General features: G+C 43.6%; 1 protein-coding gene across 1 annotated transcript; it reads left to right on the top strand.

Annotated features, from left to right (window-relative positions):
- Positions 1 to 52: 52 nt before the first annotated feature.
- On the top strand, positions 53 to 14,706 carry LOC135401060 (mitogen-activated protein kinase kinase kinase 7-like). Its single transcript, XM_064633196.1, has 16 exons — positions 53 to 311; positions 447 to 557; positions 949 to 1,017; positions 3,406 to 3,451; positions 3,818 to 3,953; positions 4,457 to 4,581; positions 5,013 to 5,141; positions 6,406 to 6,463; positions 7,570 to 7,691; positions 7,771 to 7,928; positions 9,902 to 10,094; positions 10,426 to 10,605; positions 11,263 to 11,324; positions 11,401 to 11,516; positions 11,887 to 11,977; positions 13,316 to 14,706. The coding sequence occupies exons 1-16, from the start codon at positions 201 to 203 to the stop codon at positions 13,451 to 13,453; spliced, it is 1,845 nt and encodes a 614-aa protein (XP_064489266.1). The 5' UTR covers positions 53 to 200; the 3' UTR covers positions 13,454 to 14,706.
- The last annotated feature ends 4,688 nt before the right edge of the window (positions 14,707 to 19,394 follow it).

Raw genomic sequence — 19,394 nt, 5'->3', positions numbered from 1 at the left:
CACCAACAATGTTTCATTGGATCACGTGATCACGTGATGTGAGAGATGCGATTGCCTCCAATCAGATCTTCTGTTGATCATGCAGTAGGCAATAGCCAGCGAAATCTTGTGTTGGGGGGCTACTCAGTTTTGTTTGTTTACGGTGAAGTTGCAACGTGCAGTTCAGTGATCGAATAAACTAATATAAGCAATGCCGCACGATGTATTATGAAAATGATTACGATAGTTACGACAACTCCCATACTGACAGTATTGAATCTCCGTTACCGTTCGTTGAGGAGATCGACTACAGGGAGATCGAGCTGCTTGAGGTCTGCAAGTTCCCGATTTATTTTACACTACATAAAAGCATACACTGGTGTGAAGTGATGAACCTGCGCGGAACCTAACGTATTGTCGTCTTCGGTTATGATGCGTGTTGTTGTCATGTCGTTTCTCTTTCACAGGTGATTGGTAAAGGAACCTTCGGACTTGTTAGAAGAGGCCGATGGAAGGGACAGGACGTCGCTGTGAAGTCGATTGAGTCCGACCATGAGAAAAAAGCGTTTTTAGTTGAGGTAAATGCGCACATAGTACTTACAACAAGGGAGATCGTAATGTCCAACAGTTTGGAAGTAGTCGTCATTAAAGCTAGATTTCTTGTTTTTCTACAGGAAGTTACATTCGAGCAAAATGGGATGGCTTCGCATTGCATAAATGCAGTGGTTTATTCGACATTGCATTCACGGGGGGAGATGTTGCAAAAAATCGCGGGCCATTGTTACAGTATTATTATTATAGTACTGTTATAGTTGCGTTGTAACTGCTTTATGTATCGAGGCTGACATGTGTCAAATGCTGAAATAATAGAGCCCCCTCCCTCCCCCCCTCAGCAGTTAGTTATTGCAGTTGGATACTCTCGGTCTTTTCTGGGTATATATTGCAATAATCGTGCTATCACATTTTTAGGTTCGTCAGCTGTCTAGAGTATGTCATCCAAATATAGTGAAACTACATGGTGCCAGAGTCCACTGTCCTGTAAGTAGCAAGGCTCGTCATTACAACATACTATCACTCATCACCTCATAGTTCTATTATCCAAACCTGACATTGTGCAAACACAGAGATGTCCTATGGCCCAACTTTTGCATGGTGCAGGATGGCCATGAAGTGTGCCCCACTCCCCTAGAAGCACTGCCTAGAGATTGCACAATAACCAGAAAAAAAAAAATTAAATGTAGAATTTACATGTGTGTTTTACACATATGACTGATAATTTATTTTGTTTTCATAAATGTGCACTTCTGAGCACAACTACTCTTACATTTAGGTTGAAATGCAATCCTGAGTTTGCCTTAATCCAATCTAAGTCATCTGTGCTTTGATGGCTTTCAACCTCAGTAGGAAATATGAATTACAGTATGTTTGCTTTTATTATTATTATTTTATTTATTTATTTATTTAGCATTTACTGCTTCTGTATGCACAGCATTTTGTATAGCTTTCAAGTTCCTGATGCAGCTTCGAAAATTATTCAGAACACAATAAAATACAAGATTGACGTTATTCCAAACCTCTGGATCGCATACTGGGAATACTAACTACAGGCTGCTACAGGGTGTGCTGAGGGAAATGTTGCTTGGGGATAGTTGTCGCAATACTTGTGAAAAAAGTGCATGCCTTGGCAGGGATGTGCAGTGTACCAGTCTGAGCAGTGCATAAACGTATCAGGTGTGAGTGATGCAAGATGTTACAGGCTCAAAACATGCATTTTCAAACCTGGCCGTGGTTCCAAAGAGCTTCCGAAGTAGTGTGCACCGTTTTAATGTGGCAGTACTGGTGCTTGAAATTTTTATGTGTAGCCTGGTAGGCTTGGTTAGAGGCAGAGTTTTTTTTTGTTTTTTTTTCGTGTTTTGTATCTCTTTTAGTTTTAGCCATAGGAGCTTCATTTACGGACTTAGTTCTTTTAGTCTCTCCAAATAATATGAGAAAGTATGCTTTCAGACTGCATATGTAGCTGCCACACATACTTTGATACTTTTGTGTAGTAAAAAGTAGGTGTGCAAATCCGAATATTTGAAGTCGCATCGAATATAGAATATTCGTGCAAATTTTACAATGTGTGGCTTTCACACTAAAAGTTTGCAATTTGTAGCCCATGGCTTTAGTGACATTTTTCTGGCATTAATTGTCACAAGAGAGAGATGGCATTATTCTGTGGGTAGCCCCTACTCTTTAATTTTACACGAGAGTGCTTCCTGCTTTTCAGGGTGAATCTTATACTTACCGGGGTGATTATCGTCATTTCCAAATTTTACGTCAGGCAGCGGCATGTTATACAGACAATGCTTTAATTGTTTCGGACAACCACAGGTCACTTGTGAAACAAACAAATTGGCGTCCTGCCTCAGCTTTGCCATGAACACCCTTTAGCTTCTCTCCTGGAGGGTCTATGTCTCGCACCGGGAAGTTGCGTTGCTGAAATTCTGAACCTCCGGGACGTCTCTAAGACACCCTTTTTCTTTGTGGGCTGCAGTCATTATTCAGGAATCTTAACTTTTTAACGGCAACCTCACAGACATCAAATTAAAGTCCCCCGTCGGCACCGTTAAAGTGCACGTGGGAGGGAAGATGTCCCTTCCTCAGACGACGAAAACACAATTAATTTTGGGTAAACACATGGATATTTGGATACTTTGTATCCTCCCACCTGTGTAACCTGTGTCTATTGCCCCCTTCGTTGTGAAACGTTCAATGCAGGTTCACATTAGTGCAAGGAACCGTCTTTTACGTTGATCTGGGATATCCTGACGTGACTCCTCTGACAGTGATGCAAATCAGGGATAAAAAAAGAGCAGGTTTTACCACGTTTAACCCTAAAACACAAGGCCCTAACTGTATGTTAGAACAGGCAGAAATGAGATCGACAGTAAAAGTTCCTCACCCGTGTGCACTGCCCACATGATTGAAAAAGCTGGAGGTCCACAATCTTCGAAGGGCTTCTGTCACGTCAGCACTTCCCATAATATGATACCCCAGCTGAACACATCACATTTCTCAGTGTAGTTGGCGCCTATGGGTATAAAAAGATGACGTCTTCTAGAACTGTCCTTCATTTAGTGTCCCATTTTTGGCCGTTTGGCGTGTAGTGGCCCGTTTTGGGATGTGGTTGTGGCATACTGTGGAACTGTGGTTGATGGCATATATTTCGTAAGGCAGGCTTCACCTCGTGCAGGGAAGCATCACGTGGAGCCCACTTTCGGGGTGGTGTCATTCATATTCGGGAAACAGTCCAATATTCGGAAAACCGAATGTTGGATATTCAATTATCGAATCAAATAGTTTGAGCGTTTGACGTTCGATTCGAATTCGAGAACTCTAATATTAGCGAGCCCCTAATAAAAAGCATCGCTCTTATATTTCTAGGTGTGCCTTGTCATGGAATATGCCGAGGGTGGGTCTTTGTACAATGGTACGTAACTCGTAATTTTTCTGGTGGTGAAAGAATTCCAGCTAAAAAGACGAGGACAACAGTTTAACAACAACAACAACATAGGCATTGTTCTTGTCTTTTTGCTGCAATTCTTTCACCATGTACATGTACCAATTCCCCCTATACAATCCGTTAATTTCATTTTTCTAATTAATTTACAAATCTTATTGTGGAACTGAAGCTTTAGGCCCTCAATTCTCCAATTCTCAATTCTCCAATTTGGTCTCAGCTCCTGCATTACTTGATCAGTACTTTGATTAAGGCACCGTTGGATTGCCCGTAAATCATTTGAATTGATGATCATCCACCCTTTTCGTGCCTGTTTTTGTTATTTTTTTATATTAGTGCTACACACAATGAAGGATATCCAGTATACAGCCGCACATGCCATCAGTTGGGTGCTCCAGTGCGCCAAGGGAGTGGCATACCTGCACAACATGAAACCAAAGGCTCTTGTTCACAGGGATCTTAAGCCACCCAAGTAAGTAATTCAAATCTATTTCAACACTGACTATTGGAGGTCTGTGCCTGCACAATTTCTCTCCCAACAATATCCAGTCTAGTATCTGTTACGTGCTATAGGGCTTCGCAGAAGTCATAGCTGAAAAGTGACTGCCTCGCTTTTGCTCCATGCTCTCAGTCTCTCTGAACACGGTGCTCCAACGAGATACGGGATAATTTTCATCATGTAGAAGCTAACAATCACGTCAAATTTCCTTCTGGAGTGACAATGCAACGCAGTGACAAATGGCATTAATATTATTTTAGTGCGTCGATATGCATGAACGTTTATGATCACGATCTGTTTATGGTCATCATGTGAAGTCATGTAGCAAAGCAGGTGGGCATAACCTGGGCACATGTGTTGTTACTTAGACATGCAGTCACATTGTTTACCCTAAGGAAAAGCATCTGATACTAATATGTGCTGGGTATACATTGCATTTTTTTTTCTGAGACGTTATTTCCCTTTTTCTCCTTTAGCCTGCTGCTTGTGAATGGAGGTACAATCCTAAAGATTTGTGACTTTGGCACAGCATGTGACGTCCAGACAGTGATGACGAACAACAAAGGCAGTGCAGCTTGGATGGCACCAGAGGTGTTTGAAAGTCAGTGTTCTTGATGTTCCATAGATATTGTGTTGCTGTTGTGATTGGGTGATGCCAAGTATGACATGCATTTCCTGTTTCTGGCAAAAGAAAATGGCGTTGACTTGGCAAACTTCAGGGTTCAATTTAAGAAATTAAATTTATTTCAATTAAAATTTTATAAAAGTACCTGCACTAAGTTCCCTAAAGGTAACTGTGGTTGATGGCATATTTTTCCAGGCGTGCTTTTCTCTAATTAAAATTTTTTGACACCGTTACTGAAGCAACCTGTACGTGCTTGGTCCAGTTACCACTATTCGCTTCACCCTCTGTTCAGTTACATAACTATTCATTTCGTATTTGCTTCAGATTTTGAAGTTACTGTTCACAGAGCCAAACGGGACACTAAATGAAGGGCAGTTCTAGAAGACGTCATCTTTTTATACCCGTAGGTGTCAACTACACTGAGAAATGTGATGTGTTCAGCTGGGGTATCATATTATGGGAAGTGCTGACGCGACAGAAGCCCTTCGAAGATTGTGGACCTCCAGCATTTTCAATCATGTGGGCAGTGCACACGGGTGAGGAACTTTTATTGTCGATCTCATTTCTGCCTGCTCTAACATACAGTTAGGGCCTTGTGTTTTAGGGTTAAACATGGTAAAACCTGCTCTTTTTTTTTATCACATTTTGACAGCATTTCACCGCATTCTACAGATACCATGTCCCACTCCACCCAGCCCTTCTACTGGGTGACACTCCTCTTGTGACATTTAATAATGTCATCCAATTTTTGACCATGTGTGGGTTAGTTAGTCAGATGTAGATGTTAAGTATTGCTCTGCTTTTATCCAATATCACCGAACTCCTCATGTAAATATCTCATCCTGGATCACCTGATCGCTCACACTTGTAGATAGCTTTTAACTGCCATACTCACTTGTTATCGTCATCCTCCTCTCTCTCTTATCCTGGTCCATCTCATCGCTCATACCTGTAGATAGCTTTTAACTACCACACACACTCTCTCTCACATCATCATCTCTCACATACTCACCGTAGTTTTGGCGCTCTATGGCCTTTGTTGCCTTTGTGCCATTAAACCCATAATCTCTCTCTCTCTCTCTGATCCCTGATTTGCATCACTGTCAGAGGAGTCGCGTCAGGATATCCCATATCAACGTAAAAGACGGTTCTTTGCACTGATGTGAACCTGCATTGAACGTTTCACAACGAAGGGGGCAATAGAAACAGAGAAAATGGGCACCGCAAATATACCAAAACTCATGCAGCTTTGACAGCACAGCTGCCATTGGGAATGGACACAACTCTGAGCCCTGTGACGTCTGCCCTTTGCTCGGGAGTGTGTTCCAGGGATTGCATCTCACTAAATACGACCCGTAGAAGAATAATTCTTTTTTCCTCAGTATTCTGGCGTGCAGTACAATGTGTCCATGATGTAATGGACCACATCTATGAAAGTGTCCCAACCTGGTTAAGGTTAAAGCCTGAAACACCCTGAAAACTGTAACTTTGCAAAGTGTCACCAGTTCAGCCACCAATATGGGCACGGGGGAACGTTAGACACTGTGCACTCAGCATTGCCATTCCGTGTCTCCTGTTCACCCAAAATGTGACACGCGCTCCTTTTTTGGTATTCCACCCGAAATTCTGTTTTTCCTCCAGATGGGGTGACCCCCAATTTCAGCCTGTTTCACGACTCCAGAAATAACGCCCGATTTTTATCCCCGATTTTCAAAAAACATGAAACCAGAAAACACATGGCCCTACATACACGCCTTCTATCAACAAGAACATAAAACCTTTTATCTACCCCCGATTTAGGCAAGAGACCACCACTCATCAAGGGGTGCCCGATGTCCCTCGAGACGCTCATGACTAGGTAATGTAACTTCTTTCCTCTCGTGTACCAGCATAACGGATCCATTGATCCTTAAAGGGACGCTACAAAGTGAAAAAAAAAATCTCGTATAACAAAATGCTGTTACCTTGACAGCTACATAAAAGAAACAGGATTTCTCGGTTGCACTGTTCATGATTTAGGCGAGAGGGAAACTGCAACCTATGCATTCCCTCTTGTCTCCTTCCCAGGAGTAGCAACATGGCAGTGCTGCCTCCCATTGGTCCCCACAAAAAAGGCCTTCCATGATGATTGGTAGGGGCTTGTGTGGTTGTGGGCGAACACGCAGGTCCGCGTGGATACCCGCACTAATCTCGTATTTGCGGGTAGAAAATGTGACTTGATGCGGGTCGTGGGCAAAGTGCGTGTGCACCCACATTGCCACTGTGGGTCGTGCGGGTATACACGCTTTCGTGTCTTGCCTTCCAGTGCGTTTTATGATGATTTGGTGGCCGTTCTTTTAACAACTATGTACTGTATCATGCATTTGATGTAGCAAATGTAGAGTGTGATTAAACGTCCACAAATGGCTCCACTTGGCTGCATGCCCCTGTAGTGCAGGCCTGCAAATATACCCGCACGACCCGCGAGTGTGGGTACCTCCACCAAAACTCACACGGGTGCGGATTGGGAGACTGTGTCTGCGGGTGCAGGAGCGGGTCGAGAATTACATACCCGTGCAGACCTCTAATGATTGGCCACCTAATGTGCACCACTGTTTTGCACTTCTTTGGGAGGAGGGAAAGCATAAATTGCAGTTTCCTTCGCGCGTAAAGCACACAAGGGATTAGTCTCGTTTCCTTTACTTTGCTGTCAAGGTAACTGCGTCTTTCATTCTGCGAAGATAAATTTTTTCACTTTAGTGCTTCCTTAATGACCTTTTCCGAATGGCTTGTGCTGGAAAGCAGCACCGACTGATTACCCGTGCGGTTGCAGCATTATGGAGCAGTGACTGTGAGGACAATTGTTTGGGGTGCTTCTTTTGGTGTTCGGTACATGCTGGTATGAGTGTGACAGCTCCAGATGCATACTTGCTTATCACTCGTATTGTTCAGTGGAATCATTCTAGTGCATCTTGTGTGGTACAGATGTTGGTTGAAAGACCCAACGAAAAGGCCTTCCATGTCTGAAGTAGAGCATAAGATGGAACTGATATCTCAGTACTTTCCTGGCGCTGATGAACCACTCTCCTATCCCACACCGGAAGATTGTGAGTAGTCGCGCATATGAAACGTGCCCTCTCTCTGTTTTTTCTGCGACGGGCATAAACAAGAGCCCTTGAATTGCAGCTGGCGAAGCTGGAAGTAGCTTGGGGTCACAACTGTCACGGCGCCCTTGGTATGCAATGTCTTCATTTGGGGGCTTTTGGGAATCTCAAGGACAACCGACGTCGATCACCGCGGAGTGCAGCCGTGCAGCGCAAGAAGGTCAACCTCCTGCAGCGGGAGTAAGTCATTAAGGTGCTGCCTTGTCCGGCTCTACGTTTAGAGCCCCCGGCTTTCTGCAGTGGAAAAATTAGTCTTCAGCGAAGTGGGATTTACAAATCTGCAGTATTCCACGGGCAAGAGAAAACAATAAAGAAAAAAAAAAGAGAGGTGCAGCGTTCTCCCAAGAACGATTCTCACGGCGACTCATCCTGTGCGCTTTTCCAGCCTTTTGTAACTTTCGATGCGCAAAGCAAACTAGACTCGACTCTGTCAATCTCTCTCTCCGGCCATTGCTGTCATTAAATTTCCTTCCGTCACATTCAGCCGTGCAACTGGCATTATCAGTGGTGTCAGGCATTGCAGACGCAACTGATTAGGCTCAACCCGCAAAAATGTCGCAGATCGATTGAAATCCTTACATGGTTCTGTAAGATATGGAATATTCCGCAGAAAATGGACGATTCTCAGGAAAATGGCAGGTTCCGCGAGACATGACCAGTTCCGCAAAATTTCACGGATGTCTGGAAAGCTAAGGGCCGTATCTATGTTGAAAACAGTGAACTTGTGCACAGAAAACACGATGCAACAGTATTTTCTGTGTCCATGTTCAAGCTTTACTAGTTTAGGCTGCCAAGGGGGACGTCGGACAAAGTAGGGGACACGACAACAGAAACAGCTTTCAAATAAGAAGGAGACCCCCATTGTACCGGAAGTATAACGTACTAAAGTGCAAAGTTGGGGTAGTTGGTGTGACATTACTAGTTTAGGCTGCCAAGGGGGACGTCGGACAAAGTAGGAGACACGACAACAGAAACAGCTTTCAAATAAGAAGGAGACCCCCATTGTACCGGAAGTATAATGGTAAAGCTGTTTCTGTTGTCGTGTCTCCTACTTTGTCCGACGTCCCCCTTGGCAGCCTAAACTAGTAATGTCACACCAACTACCCCAACTTTGCACTTTAGTACATGTTCAAGCTTTTTGACAGTATAGATTCCCTCTTCCACCGGGCCTAGATAAACGTAGAGCCTCGTGCTTTAGGGTTCAACCCAGCAAAACTTGTGTCAACCGCCCGATTAGCGTCATTGTCATACTTTGGGTAAAACCCAAAAAACCTTGAAAACAGTGAAAACCCTGAAATGCAGTTTCGGTCTGGGACCCGAGTTCAGCAGTTCTTGTTCAGGCCATTGAAACCATTCAGAACAGGGCTGCCCGTTTCATCTTCCGCAACTACCAACACACAGCCAGTGTAACTTCTATGAAACATAACTTGCAACTTACTAACCTAGCTTTGTGACGAAAAATTTTCCGTCTGTGCCTGTTGCACAAAATATATTATCATAGCGATAGCTTGCGATCTCGCTTTATATTTCTACCTAGATACATATCAAATCGCGCTGACCATCGTCAAAAAGTACACAGTCCATCTTGTTCAACCAAATCTCACGCTGACTCCTTTTTCTACCTCACCGCCATCGACTGGGACCACTCCCCGGTTCACTGACATCAATTTCGCCCATCGCTCAGTTCAAAAGTGTCATTAGTGATTATGTAACATTGTAATCAACATTGTTATTCTTATACTTTGTATTCAGCTTTTTGTACCCTGTGTAACCCGTTTATTTCAACCACCACTCCCCTCTGTAACGCTAACGCCCTGAGGGTATTTAAATAAATAAATAAATAAATAAATAACTTGCCAGAGTTTAAATGCAGACACCAATACAGGCACCGGAGAACGCTAAGCACCGTGCATTCAGCACAGCTGCTCAGCATGCCACAGTCATCTGATATGCGAGCAGCGCTCTTGTTTTTATTTTCCACCTGAAAATCTGCTTTTCCACTCGATATCGCCAGATTTGACAGCTCCTGGAATGCTGAAACCCGACTTTGACTCGCCGATTTTCGACCCGAAAACACGAGGGCCTTCATATACTACATTGTTTTATCCATCTTGTAGGAATTTTATCAATGTGGCACAATTTCCTTTCTCTAGGACAACGACAAGCTCAATCCTACACAGGCGAGCGCCCCAGCATCACTCTCTTGCAGCACGGAAGATGTGTCGAGGCTACCACAGACATTTGGCGCTCATAATCCTCGTGATGGGACTGCAGTGACTACATCAGCAAAAAGGCAGTCGGTGGATTTCAGTGTTCTGTGCCAGAGCAAAGAGAATAAACCGCTAGGTAAAAGAAAGCCTTCTAATGTAATGCCAATCCCTACCCCACAGAAATGTCAAAATGCAGGTTGGAAATGCATGCATTTCACATGGACTGCTCGTTGTTGTTCTCCACTTGTCAGGAGATGCGTGCATGAAAACGTCAGCCATGTTCAAGTCAAAATGCGTACAAAAATTTGAGCTGTTCTTTGAAGGAATGGTTCAGAACATTGGACGTGAAAATGTGTTGTCTTTATGAAGTGTTCGATGATGTCCGTGGTGTTGTTTGAAAATCGGAAATGTAGCTTTTTTTAGTTCATTATCGCTTGGTGTCAATTTGCAACTTCATCTCGTTGTAGGACACCGTCGTATAGGATCAGCAGGGTCTGCTGGAGCTTCAGTGAACCCTGGCTGGAGCCCTCCTGAAAGTAGTGGTGACTTTAACAGAGGAGGTGCAACACCTAGGCATTCTACTGTGGCAAATACTGTTACTCCAAAACCAGACGGACCTCGCAAAACCTCGTGGCCTTCTACACCAGGTGGGAAATACTGCAGTAAAGTATGCTTGAATATGCTGCTCAGCATTGAGAGTACACAGTCACTAAAATTTTGATTCTGTATTGAGGAAGATTTAATTCAAATTCAAATTGGCGAGTAGAACACGAATGTGGTGGTCACTGTGACAAGAGTTTATTTACATGTGTGATAGTGGTTGAGCTGATAGGAAGAGAAAATATCCTAGTAACGTCAAGGTTATTGTTAAATTCAAAATGGTAATAAATTAGTTTGAATCTCTACATGGGTACTCCTCACTACCCATACAATACAACATTGAGTTTATGCCGAAGAATGATAAAGAATTGCTTTGCACTAGAAAGCAGTGCAGCATCGCATCAAATATGCATGCATGTATGTATGCCTTGAGGCTAGCATGCAATGGAAGAATGTTGAATGGCATGGATACTGTTTTAAAACTAGCATTATGATTGCTAACAGCTAGTCATTTATACTATCCTGTGTGAGGACACAAATTTACTTATCAATTTAGCATTTAACATAATTTTGTCATTCCACTTTGTGTATTTTCAAGGCTGTCGGGCTTCCTGGTGAATTGGTATCTGGAAACTAGCTGCTACGTAGTTTATGCCTCACTGTGTTAAGCCCAACTTTGTTTGCCTTTTTTTTTTTTCTCTCAGAATGTCCTCAAGATGTCGATCTGGGTCTAAACGCTCACCTGCTGATTGAACCGGCACTGCAGGTACATGAAGTTATCACTGGTGGGAAAGCCAGGTGCTCTCCTGATAGCTAATTTTGTACATCACAAATCCTTGCAGCCTCTGTCTCCTGACCTGCATTCCAGAGAATCTGTAGAGTTGTTTGAAGCACATCGACGTCTTGCCCAATGGCACTTTAAGCTGCACACTGAAATCAGTCTTCTACAGCAGAGGAGGTATGGTTCTTTTTTCATACATTGCTTGCTTTGTTGTAGAGGAAAAGACAACAAAAATGGCACTGAAACTTTCTTATCATAAATGATGGGAGAATAGGAATGGGTAATATCATACAATACATATCTTGTTCCTATTTTCGAATCTTAGCACTGATTCAGTTCTGTCTCATTGCGATGTTATTTATTTCGGCTACCTCATTCTGATTACGTTTGTTGTCTTATCACCGTTTTTTGGGTTGTTGCTTCGAATTGAAACTTTGGTTCGCTGCACAAGGCTCTCTTCGATTCGATTGTGACTTCTTGGTTAGCTAAAACAGTGACTGTACATCCAACTCAGTATTCGTGCTTTTTCTGGTCTCTTTCTTGATAGCCTTGAATTGGACAAGGAGCTGCAGCAACCACTATTAGCTCAGCCGCTACACACATACTATGATGAACGTGAACAGCTTGAGAAAGAAAAGGTACTCTATTTACTTTCAGTGCATGTTGTTGTTGTTCATCTCAGCTCTGTTAGTATCAGAATACTACAGAAGTTCAAAAAAGGCAGGTAAACTGTGGATTGGATTGGTTTAGTTGAGAAGGCCTTGAAGAATGTTGTAGAAGAAGTAGTTGAGAAAGAAGTTGAATTAATTTATATAAACATTTTCAATAAGTTCAAAAGCAGCGACTAGTGTATTTACTTAATTCTAGGAGCAAGGAAGAGCATACAAAATAAATTTTTTTTGCACTTAACATGTTGTGTTAGCTATTTGTGCTTAATAGCAGGAAGTGGCCATATGCATTGTGACCACTGTCAACACCATCAAGGAGCAGTGGTTCTCAACTTATGTTATGCGAGGGAACCCACAATGGTACCAGGTTCGAGGAACCTACTACCACACAGTGATAGATGATGATAGCTGCTTGGTCTACTCTTTATATGGCGAGCGTCAGCCGCAGCGGTTCTGCAGTCTCGATGCCTATCCCGATGCCTATCCCGATGCCACCAGTGAGGTGTTGGGCACAGTGGGCTTTTGCCTAGTTGGCCTAGGATGAGCACTGAGCAACTCACACTTGCAGGAACTCGACAATTTCACGAAACCCCCAGTTGCAAACCACTGATCTATAGTACGAGGCCTGATCGCTTAAATGATGCAACATAATTGTAGCTGCCACTGCACATACTCATTAAGAGTCCACCAATCATGTCCGCGCTTTGGCGGCTAAGTATGGAGACAAGCCGTCATCAGCCGCATTGACAGCCACTTGTAGCCACAGAAAGCCTGTGCTTGATATCCTTTGCGGTGATTTGCTGAAGCAGACGACATCCCGACTCTACCCATGCACCACGAAATCTTGGCACAGTATCTGCTGGATATCGGCAATACTCGACAAATATTGGACCAGTATTGCCAGTATCCAGCCAATCATGGGCCAGGATGCATTAAGCAGGCTTTCTCTATCTAGATTGGATTGCCACTGTTCACGTACACGGTACACAACTTTCCCCTCTGCGAGGAACGGTTTAATAGTTTACAGCCCTTACCCGTGCAGATTAATCTGGAGCAAGATTTTGCTGGATTTTTTATTTTTCTTCTATAGGACCATAATACTCACACAAAATTCCAACAAAGCTTCAGACAAATGTCTAGCAGTCTGCAAAGTTTGGGGTTGGCTTAAACAACGTCTTTTATTTTTACAATGCAGTCGAAATGTGTAACGTTTGCTAGACGTTTGCTGTAGTTCAAATGGTACTTGACAGCATGGGTGCACTGCCCTCCCCTGCCCTGATTGTAGCATAATTTTCTTGAAATTTATAGGAAGGCCTAATAAGCTTTCGCAAGAGCCTCAAGTGTCAGCTGCAGAAGCTGAAAACGCAACAAGACCAGCAAAGGAGGCAGACATCAAATGGACCAAGCTCAGATGAATGGGTGATGGTACCCCTGACCGGCTGGTAGCACGGTTGCCATGGATGTGTTTCACTGTGAAAGGAGGCTTCTGCTGTGGATGGTACATGCTGTCTTTTTATCTTTTTTATCTGACTGAGAAGAAATTATGTTACTCTTTGTAAGGTTATCTACAAAGTGGTTATGCACAAAGTTTTAGATGTTTTAAGTAGTTTACAATGTGCTGTTGACATAATGTAGACTCTTGTGGTTTCCTGGTACATCTACATTGTGTACAAAATCCATTGCTTCCATGTAGTAAATGTACAAATCATATGTCTTTATATCCACCTGAGTACAATTGTGTGTGGCTAGCAAGGTACTTATAGGGAGATATGGCCATAAAGTAGATACAGAAATGCTGCCATGAAATTTCTGCAGCTATATGTCCAGAGTACCTTTTTAAACGCTAGCAGCTAACATCTATTTTCAATAATTGTGCACTGGGTTAGCAAGTAAAAAATGCAAGAGCGAGTTGTTGCAAATATTCTGCACATTGTGTACAGTGTGGTACAGTACTTGTAGTGACAAAAATTGCTCCAGAGAGGCGACTTGCAATCTCCAGTGGTTCTAGAATGCCTCATGGGGGCAAGTCGTTCCACAGAGGGATGCAAGACTGTATGTTGAATGTGCGTGCACAAATGTTATTACACAGCACATTGCACATAAGCAGTTGCAAACAGTTTCTCAGCCACTGTAACATATTATTAAGAATGCTTATTTTGTCAATCTAAAATTGTTGCCTTTCCATAAAGGCATCATGCATATATCCTCACTTGTTAAGGACAAGGTACAACTGTAGTTCACAAAAGCTGTGCTGGTAGAAACTTGTCAGCTGGTGCCAATTATTGTTTCACAAAAATGACAAGTATGGACTGTGGCCTATGCTTTGTATAAATCATTGGTGGCCCACATATCAAAAAGGTACTGAAACAAAATCAAACTATATACGAAGGTACTTCTCCGAAGCATAGTCAGTATTCTCATTGCAAGTGCAGTAACAGCATGTAAAATTGTAAATACAGCTTTCTACATACTCTCCTGCCCATCTAAATAATGTGTCTGCGGCAGGCTGTACAACAGAGTGTCTGATGAGGTACATGTTTAAATGCCCCATTTGAAAATGGTTGTTTCACAGGAAATTTGTGGAACTGTGTTATGGGCTCTGCTCAAATCGTAAAATTGGGTGCATTTGTTCTGTTTTCTGAAGAGATATAGCATTGCCTTGTTGCACCATTTCCAAATAAAATGTTACTGTTAATGTATCACGTTGTTAGAACAAACACTATTTTTGCCGCTCTCGAACTAACGGGAAGAATTCTAAAGGGAAGAATTCTTTTTTTCCTGCCATCGCTGCAAACTATTATTCACAATTGCTTAGTACTGCTATCATACTACATATATGCAGTGACACATGCAGAGGAATAGTGCATTTTATAGGGGGCCTGTACTCTGTTTCAGTGAGATTTTGTTACCACTATTACAGGCCCAGAATACGTTATAAAATTTACTTATATTGACCACTTTTGCGTCAGTGATTCTAACAGTGGAATACTACAGAACTTTAGAAGAGTTCTGCACTCTGCACTCAGCTGTCTCTCTCTCTTTCTTTAACTGCTGTTACGAGCACAGCTGAGCATTATTAAATCGAAATTTTTTTAGTTACCATTTTTTTAGTGCCATTTAGTGCCATTGATACAGGCACAGGAGTAGTAGTGCACTTCAAAGGGTACTTCGGGATTTTACGTAACTTTATTGCTGGTGCAGTGAACATTAGCAGGCATTGACATGAGCATTAACACAGATGCCAAAATCGAGCACAAAACCCCCTGTAAAGTACACTATTCAATTGGTATTGGAGTGGTAAGTAATAATCAATCTAATGTTTTGCAGGTCCCGTAACAACGCAAAACACAAAATCCCGAAAACGGTGTACTTAAACTTGTGACACAAGGAAAAGTTACTTTCTTCGAACCTACATCGGCTTTTTTGCATCATACTGTCAGGTTCTCGTACAGGACTCCTTTAAAATTTGCTACACAGAGTGTTTCACCTAACATGAAAAAAAAAAAAGTATGAAAAACATACTTGTCTGAACACTATGCAGTCAACGCTATTTATTTCGGGGGAGATTTTGACACGACTTCTGAGCACTTTTTCACATTTAATTTGCGAGAAATTGAATTCCAAAATTTTCCAGGTCAACCTCATGTTTTCTTTTACACAAACAGAAAGCACCTGCCACATTTACCCCATTCTATTGCAAAGTACATTCACTACTGCAATGTCGGTTCGAGGAGCGCAAATTGCCGGCTGCGCCCAGATCTCCTAAAGAAGCGATGCGTGGAGCCCACCATACCTGCCCCTTCACTTTCCCATTATCAAGCAGCTTCTGCTGATAAGGGCAGCATGGTTGCAAGGCAAAGATATCTGGAAGATAAGTGAGAAGGAAACAAGAAGGGGCTGGTGACCATTTTTCTTCCACCGCATCTTGCATTAATTTTACTGAGAACTGAGCTCGGCTGACAATTTGCACTCCTCGAAACAACATTTTTCACTTTTTTTTTTTTTTTTTTCAGCTATTCCCAAAGCAACAGGGAATGCACTGTACAGTGCAATGGGGTAAATCCGACGTTCACTTTCTGTTTCTGTAAAAAATAATGTGAGGTGAACGTGGCAAATTTCGGAGATCAATTGGAAAATTCAGTTTTGCGCAAGTTAAATTTGTTTATAAAAGCGATAAAAGCTCACTGCATACACAACAGGCTAAAATATAACAAGGCACTGACGTTTCGGATCAAAGATCAAATTAGATTTGATAGAGGTGCTCAGAAGTCATGGCAAAATCTCCCCCAAGATAAACACGTCGACTCCATAGTGTTCAGACACGTGGATCTTCTTATACGATTTCCTGTTCAGTTTAGGTGAAACACCCTGTATAAAGGCCTATGAGGCCTGCACATGCCTTTGACTCAGACAACGTACAGTAACCTAAGTATTAAGCAACTTCGTATTGTGCAAATACTTTTAAAGGTCAGTATTTAAAAATCTAACTTAAATACTACTTTTTTCAACAACTTCTATTCATTTTCTAGGTTACTTTGGAGATACTTCTCTGTGCGTGACACAGAGGTCGAGCGAAAGATTCTCTGTTGTCTAGGCAATGCACTTTTGCTGTGCATATGCTTTAGCGTCTGAGATATTCGGGACATCCACGTCCCTCTTGGGAAGGGGTAGCGTGCAGCGCCTCGGGTTTTGGAGCTTGCGTGAGGCGACGCGCTGTCCTGAAGGGTATGCAGGTAAACCACTGGGACCCCTATCGTGCAGGATAGAAGATCCGTGCCGAAAGCCGTAACGAGAGGGCACGTAAAACATTAACTCTTTGTGACGTTAAAGCAACGATAAGGGGGGAAAATGACAGTAAATTGTGCCGTTCCTGTAGACCATTCATTGGAATCAGTAGAGCACCTGTTCAGTATTTATTTATCTATCTATTTACCTACATTGCCATCAGGTATTACAGTAGCAGTTACATCAACAAAATGTAAAAGAACATAACAGTAACCACACACACGGCAGTTCATGCATGCAGAGGCAGATCCAGGTTTTTTTCTGAAGGGGGGTCTTGCCTTGGGCAGCATGCTACTATAATACCTAATAACAATTAAAACTCTATGCAACAACAGAAATTGGAGGGGGGATAAGGAAATCCGGACTCCCCCCTGCTTTGACTGAAGGCATGTGAGAGTGAACGTAGCCAGGGGGGTTCTGGGTGTTAACCCCACCCGCCTTGAACTAGTTTAGGAGGTGCAGGCAGTGCAGGCAAAAAGAATGGACATTGAATGAAGTCGATAAAAGTCAATGTTTCGCAGGGGCGATCTTTTAGCCAGTCGCTTTCCATTTGGGTGCGAAGGGGGGAGGGGTTCTGGACATGGGCTCAACCTTTTCTCGTGTGAAATTCTATCACTGGTAATCCATTTTAGGTATAGTACCCAGCATAAAGCCCGTTGTACTCTACCTGGACCGCATTCATGTCGACCTAGCTAGCATCGAGCCGCCCATATGGTACTCTGCAGCTGTTTCATTCAGCCATTAATATTGAAATCGGACACGGCTTGTTTGACATCTTTGTGACATTTCACAAACAATGCTGGTAAAGATTGCTTAGCTTCACTGTATTAAAAGTGAAGGCACGCAAGTTGATACATCTTATTACTAGATTGGTAGCAGGGTCCCGTCTGTTGTGTTGCGGTCAGCAGGAAGGATTGGTATGCTAGACGATGGGAAGTCTTACGAGTAACAAGTTTGGGGGTGCGCCCTCTTCACTCTCCTTGAGAGTGTCACAGGGAAAGAGACGAAAACTGGACTGGGCTATGTATTGGGGGGGGGGGGGGGGGTTGACCCCCCCCCCCCCCCCCCTTGGGATTGCCACTGATGTTTTGAGAGGTGAACAAGAGTGAAGACATACTGAAATGCCTACTTATGCCTTGTTGTGGAAGCATCCATTAACAAGCAACTTGTCAAAACTGGCTCTTTCTCACCATGTTGCCCCTCTTGCTCACCCACCCATTTCTGGCTCAGAACTATCAGGCAGCATGCTCGCCACCCATGGTGCAGTGGTGGATCCCGGGGGGGATCGCCCCCACCCCCAAAAAATGTCAGTTTATACATTGGATTTCCCTCTCCCCCACTACGTGTTCCGACGAAGAACCCCCCCCCCCCCTCAAACCGAGGGTCTGGATCCGCCCCTGCCATGGTGTCACCCATTTCCCAAACTATGTAAATGACCAATACTAAATGAACATCCACAGCTGATAAAGTTCTTCCACGCAAGAGCTGATTGTGTGCTGCGTGTTTGAGACCCCTGCCACAGATGAAAGCTTCAGCGTCCGGCCGTCATACTAGTGGTTCGTTTTGCAATGCAGGAATGCAGAGTCTTATCTCGAGAAACTCCAGACTTTGACTTCCGACCCGGCCTGGAGACCCAGTGACTAGAGCCCGGCCCGGAATCTAAGCAAATAGAGCCCGGCCCGGCCCGGTGTCCCGGCGAGTAGATCCCGGCATAGTATTTCCAGACGCGACGTTTCTGGCGATTATAAAACAAATTTATCAGTAAATTTATAAGGAGAGAAGACAAACATACAATTGATGGCGGTTTAACACCATAACCGCACCAGACCAAATTAAATCCAGAACGTACGCGGGCATGGGCGTTATCGTTACACTGTCAAGATTTTGCGGAGGTAGAGGATGCTGTCGACAAACTCCTTCTCCCAGTCCATACCCCTCTCACCAAGCTTTGCCAAGTGATTGTGAAATACGTGAGGAGCAATGTAAAGTGGCTTTCAGAATGTTCTAGAGGGTCGAATCATGTGCATAATGCAGTATCCCTTGCTTGTCTTTGCAAAATATGCACAGGAATGACGCAAGCGCATGATGATACGAACTAATGCATCTCCATTGTGTGGAATTAGCTGCGTGGCCCGGCCGGGCCTGACTCTCGGAAACATATTTGTCGGCCCGGGCCCGGCCCGGAGCAGACAGCCAATAACAAGCCCGACTCAGCCCGCGGACGGGCCGGGGGCCCGGGCGCGAAATTCCGTAACGTAGGCTAGTTTACGCATAGGAGAATGCGCTGCATCGCTATTGGTTGGCGCTGCGGCAGCCTGAAAACCTGCGGGAGCCAGAAACGGACACAGCCGCTACTGCGGTCAACATGGCGGCCAGTGTGTGTTTACCGACTGGAATGCGAACTGAATTATTGCGAAGGGAAGGTGCAAGGAGCAAAGAAAGTGGGAAATGTACTACAACTCGTAGTAGAGTGTTGCTGTGGTGAAAGTTCTGTGGCCAGCCTTCGTTCCGTGTGGCGTTTCGAGTTGTTTGGTGTGTGTGTGTGTTGAGCGCGCATGGATCAAGCAAGATCAGTAGATGCACCCAAGTGTCAATAAACTCA

Source organism: Ornithodoros turicata, chromosome 7 (genome assembly GCF_037126465.1).
Source record: "Ornithodoros turicata isolate Travis chromosome 7, ASM3712646v1, whole genome shotgun sequence".
In the NCBI taxonomy this organism is placed as follows: Eukaryota; Metazoa; Arthropoda; class Arachnida; order Ixodida; family Argasidae; genus Ornithodoros; species Ornithodoros turicata.
The sequence above is the reverse complement of the archived record's forward strand: the minus strand, read 5'-3'. Positions and strand labels throughout refer to the sequence as shown.